At 55.6% G+C, this 5,296-nt stretch overlaps 1 protein-coding gene across 1 annotated transcript in view; it reads left to right on the top strand.

Moving 5' to 3' along the window:
• IZUMO1 (izumo sperm-egg fusion 1) overlaps positions 1–5,296 on the top strand; it is a 6,546-nt gene that overhangs the window by 246 nt on the left and 1,004 nt on the right. The window contains exons 2-7 of the mRNA XM_021708044.1: positions 2,498–2,572; positions 2,973–3,059; positions 3,914–3,934; positions 4,538–4,618; positions 4,805–4,905; positions 5,175–5,296. Coding sequence (XP_021563719.1) covers positions 3,002–3,059; positions 3,914–3,934; positions 4,538–4,618; positions 4,805–4,905; positions 5,175–5,296 — 383 coding nt within the window. The 5' untranslated portion in view covers positions 2,498–2,572; positions 2,973–3,001. The remainder of the gene's footprint in view (positions 1–2,497; positions 2,573–2,972; positions 3,060–3,913; positions 3,935–4,537; positions 4,619–4,804; positions 4,906–5,174) is intronic.

Genomic DNA, 5,296 nt, shown 5'->3' with positions numbered 1-5,296 from the left:
GGCTGCGGTGGCCGGGAGTGGCCACTGCACACCAGTCTGGGCGACAGAGTGAGACGCCAACTCAGAAAATAAAATAAAATAAAATAAAAAATAAAAAAAAAATAAAAGCCCTCGGAACCTGGTCTGGGCTCTTCAGCGACCCCTAGTGGTGGAGGGTACAAGTCAGGGGTTGAGGTCGGGGAGCCGCTTTCTAGGGTGCGTCGCTTTTCGGGATGCATCCGGGCTACTCCGTTTTCTTTTCTTTAATTTTTTTTTTTTTCTGAAAAGATGTTGTATTTTTCTGCTCCGTTTTCTAAGCGGAAGGGAGCGCCCTGCAAATTGGGGGTCTGTTAGTCTTGGGGAAGAGTGGACAAGAGCCCCCTAGGTCTGGAGGACAGCATGGAGGCTTGCGTAAGTGTGTAGATCCCCGGGAGTAGGGATCTGGAGTGTGCTTTGGTTTTGAGGTTGGTACTGCATCGGATGGTTTCTTTGGTTTGGGCGCTGAATTTTCAGCCGAAGAAGCAACAAGTTTGAGGGTCGCGACGTTGAACCACTAGAGGTTCGGCGTTTAGGATCACATCAATTCGGGGAGTTGGCAATTCCATCATTTGGGAGTTTGGGAAGGGGTGTCTGGAGTGGGGGACTCCAGGTCCAGAGTTTGGGGACTGGTGAGTGCTTCCTGTTTAATAGTTTTGCTGATCTTTCATTTGGAATGCAATGGGGATCGTAAATTTGGAGTCTGGGGATTGGGGTTCGCTTTGGAGGCATTTTTTTGAGTGAAGGTCACTCTGGCTAGAGTGCAGTGGCAGGATCATGGCTCACCAGAGCCTCGACCTCCTGGGCGCAATGGATAGCGCATTGGACTTCAGGGCTCAGACGATCATTCCGCCTCAGCCTCATCCGGCTAATTATTTTTTATTTTTCATTTTTTGTAGAGAACAGGGCTCTCAACAGGGCTATGTTGCCCAGGCTGGTCTCAAGTGATCCTCCCACCTTGGCCTCCCAAAGTGCCAGGGATTACAGGTGTGAGCCACCGCGTCCGGTGCCACTTTGGAGGGACATAAGTCCTCTTTCTTTGGAGATTTCCTGAAAATACTTGTTTTGCAGTTAGGGGACCCTGTGGATAAGGGCCTAGAGGGGTTCCCTAAGATGGACTTTGGCTTCTCTCTGTTTAGCTTTCTCCTGCTCTTTGTTTGGAGGAGGATTCCCCGCTCCCCAACGATCTTCTCGACAGGTGTGCACTCTGGGTGCGATGGGGCTGCGTATTGCCCTCCTGTTTGCGGCTCTGGCCGGTTGCCTGCCTCCTGCCCAGGGCTGTGTCATATGTGACCCATCGGTCGTGTTGGCTCTAAAGTCCTTGGAGGAGGATTACCTGCCTGGGCACCTGGATGTGAAGCATCACAAAAACGTGATGAGCAGAGTACAGCAGGCCGTGAAGGATTTCAAGGAACTGCCATTTAATGAAGATTCCTATATGGGAGTTGTTGGTGAGGGCAGGGTGGAGCGCAGACCCCTGGGTCCTGGGAAAGGAGGGGACTGGGGCTGGGATTGCTGGGGCCAGGGGAAGGGAGGGGCTGGCAGCGGGGTCTCCTGGGTTCAGAATGGAAAAGGCTGAGATGCAGATTCCAAGGTACCCCAGGGATAGTAAATACTGTTTTCCCGACCCCTTATCTAGCTAGTTTATGTAACGAAACTACAACTACCAGAAGGCAAAAGGCAGCTAATTCCTTAACCAGGGGCATCTTTGCTCCATGACCTCATGGGTACTGTAGTTTTTTGTTTGTTTGTTTTGTTTTGTTTTGTTTTGAGTTGGAGTCTCACTCTGTCGCCCAGACTGGAGTGCAGTGGCCGCTCCCGGCCACCGCAGCCTCGACCTGCTGGGCTCTGGCAATCCTTCTGCCTCAGCCTTCCAAGTAGCCAGAATTACAGGCGTGCGCTACCACGCCCGACTGATTTTTTGATTTATTGTAGAGATGAGGTCTCGCTGCCCAGGCGGGTCTTGAACCCGCGGGCTCAGGCAATCCACTCACCTCAGCCTCCCAAAGGCACGGGATTACAGGCCGAGCCACTGAGCCCGGCTTTTTTTTTTTTTTAAGTAGGCATCTCACTCTGTCACCCAGGTTGGAGTCCAGTGGCATGCTCACAACCACTGCAACCTCGAGCTGCTGGGCTCAGGTGATCTTTCCACCTCAGCCTTCCAAGTAACTGGAACCACAGGTGTGCGCCACCACGCGACATTTTTTTATTTATTGTAGAAATGAGGTCTCACCAAGCTCCCTGGCTGGTCTCGAACCCCTGAGCTCAGGCAATGCTCTCGCCTCCACCTCCCAAAGTGCTGGGACACTGCACCCGGTTTTTACTCTATTTTATGTAGCAAAACTACAACTCCCAGAAGGCAAAAGGCAGCGAATCCCATAACCAGGCGTATCCTTGCCCCGTGGCCTCATGGGTGTAGTAGTTTCTAAGACTAGGCACCCCTATGGGACAACCTGAAATCTGGAGCTTTCTCCCCGCACAGATGAGGCCACACTGCAAAAGGCATCCTGGAGTTTGCTGAAGGATCTGAAACGCCTCACGGACAGTGATGTAAGAGGTAAATGCAGCAAGGGGCTTTGGGGGCGACCCCGGAATCTCTCCAGAAAGCCGTTGCTGGTGCTGCTCGGTGTCTGGGTCAGATGGCCAGACACTGGGCTGTAGAGCCAGATTGCCTCAGTTTACCTCCCAGCTCTGACACTTCCTACCTGCGTGGCCTTCAGCAAGGGCCTTCAAAGCTTCTTCCGCTCTAAAATGCTCTAACAGTGGAGGCGCTATGGCGCCTTAGTCCCCCAGAGGTGCTGCAGATTAGATGGGTCTCGGTGGCTGCATTGTTAAGAGGGTCGGTTTCCATGCACTCCCCTGAGAAGGCCAGGCTCTGCAGACGGAGGCAAACTCCCAGCACCTGGCACGTGGGACTGAGGGAGAGGGGATCACCCCACCATCCCGCTTCTCTCCAGGTGAGCTCTTCGTGAAGGAGCTATTTTGGATGCTGCATCTGCAAAAGGAAACCTTTGCTACCTATGCTGCTCACTTCCAGCAAGAGGGTGAGGGAGACAGGAGTCTGGGTCCCCAGCCCCCTCCTTCTACAATCCAGAGTCCCTGTCTCCAGCCCCTCAGGGTTTTTTGTTTTTGTTTTTTTGAGTCAGAGTCTCACTCTGTTGCCCAGACTGGAGTGCAGTGGCATGCTCACAGCTCACTGTAGCCTCGATCTCCTGGGCTCAGGGAATCCTCCTGCCTCAGCCTCCCGAGTAGCTGAGACCACAAGCATGTGCCACCACACCCGGCTAATTTTTCTGATTTATTGTAGAGACGAGGTCTTGTCATGTTGCTCAGGCTGGTCTTGCACCCCTAGGCTCAGGCAGTCCTCTTGCCTCAGCCTCCCAAAGTGTTGGGATTACAGGCGTGAGCTACTGTGCTCATCCTGGCTCCTTACTTCTCCAAGCCCGATTCCTCAGCTTCTCCAACCTTCTTCTTCAGACCTGTTTCTCCCCCTCAAACCCAAGAGTGAAACCCAGTTCTTCTCCAACCCAGTTTCCGGTCTTTTTTTTTTTTTTTAAGTTGGGGTCTCTTGTCACCCAGGCTGGAGTGCAGTGGCAGGATTACAGCCACCACAGCCTCGACCTGCTGGGCTAAGGCGATCCTTCCACCTCAACCTTCCAAAGTAGCCGGAACTAAAGGCATGTGCCACCACGGCTGGCTAATTTTTTGATTTATTGTAGAGACGAGGTCTCACCATGTTGCTCAGGCTGGTCTCGAATCCCTGAGCTCAGGCAATCCTCTAGCCTCCGCCTCCCAAAGTGCTGGGATTACAGGCATGAGCCACCGCGCCCAGCCCCATCTTCTTTAATTTATAAATCTGACTCTCATCTCTCTCTCTCTCTTTTCCCTTCCGAGGCAGCTTATTGTCCCAACACGTGTGGTGAGTCCGGGTTATGGAAGCCAGCCCTCTCTCCCTCATCCTGCCCCATGAAGACCCAACCTTACACCTCGCCTTTTTGGATCCTGGCGTTTTTTTCATTCTCTGCGTCTGAGAGGTTCGGGGAGCGGGCTGTACGCTATTTACACTTTTCTTTTTTTTGAGTCGGGGTCTCACTCTGTCACCCAGGCTGGAGTGCAGTGGCACAATCGTGGCTCATCCCAGCCTTGACCTCCTGGGTCCAGGCCATCCTTCCACCTCAGCCTCCCGGGTGGCTGGGACTACAGGCCCGTGCCACCACGTCTGGCTGATTTTTTGATTTATTGTAGAGATGCGGTCTCGCCAACTTGCCCAGGCCGGTCTCGAACTCCTCGGGACCCTCTCGCCTCGGCCTCCCAAAGTGCTGGGATTCCAGGCACGAGCCGCCGCGCCCGGCCGTCTACCCTCTTTGCTGAGCCGGGTTCGAGCCCGCTTCCCACCCAGCCGCGTTCTGGCCCCGGCCTTCCGTCCGACCTCCTGGGGCTTTGGCGCACGGCCCCGCCCCCTGCCCGCTCCTCCTAGCCCGCCCCCTAGGCGCAGACCCCAGCCCCGACCCTGCCCCTTCAGGAATGATGCTGCAGAGTCTGATCTGGTGCTCCGACTGCAAGAAGCAGGTTCACGCTTGTCGAAAGTCCTACGATTGCGGGGGTGAGGGCCGGACCCAGCAGGAGGGAGGGGCGCGTGAGGGGCGGGTCTGGAGGAGAGACTGAGTCAGGAGAGGGCCGAGGTGGAGACAGCAGACAAGGAAAGGCGGGCTTCAGACCCAGCTGAAGGGGGCGAGGGGAAGGCAGAGAACCCCGAAGGAGCGCCCCACGCAGCTCTGCCCCTTCCCAGAGCGCAGAGTCAAGGTCCATCAAATGGAAGACATGATCCTGGACTGTGAGTTCAACTGGCATCGCGCCTCGGAAGGCCTCACCGATTACAGCTTCTACAGGGTGGGCCCTCGACTCCTGTCACCCTTGAGCCCCCTAGTCTGTCACGCCTGTGTAAGCCCCTCGGCCCCTGGACCCACGGGCCCGCACCCAGGACCCTCACGGCCGTGATCTGCTAGGCGCGGTCTCTGCCGACCCCTGGGGAGCCCATGCCCTCACCGGTGACACCCTGGACTCCCATCTCCGGCTCAGAGGCCCCTGATCGTCTCTCCCCTGTACTCCCCAACCCCTGAATTCCCCAGGCCTCTGTGACCCCTTGAGCTTGGGTCTAGGTTTGGGGGAACCATTCAGAGACCTTGGTGTCCAAGGGGAAGGAGCCCACCCTGACCAAGCCCATGGTGGGTCAGGAGGACGCGGGCAGCTACCGCTGCGAGCTGGGCACTGTGACTTCCGA

The sequence above is a fragment of the Carlito syrichta genome, unplaced genomic scaffold, assembly GCF_000164805.1.
Source record: "Carlito syrichta isolate Samal-C Ts95f unplaced genomic scaffold, Tarsius_syrichta-2.0.1 Scaffold130480, whole genome shotgun sequence".
Classification (NCBI taxonomy): Eukaryota; Metazoa; Chordata; class Mammalia; order Primates; family Tarsiidae; genus Carlito; species Carlito syrichta.
The sequence above is the reverse complement of the archived record's forward strand: the minus strand, read 5'-3'. Positions and strand labels throughout refer to the sequence as shown.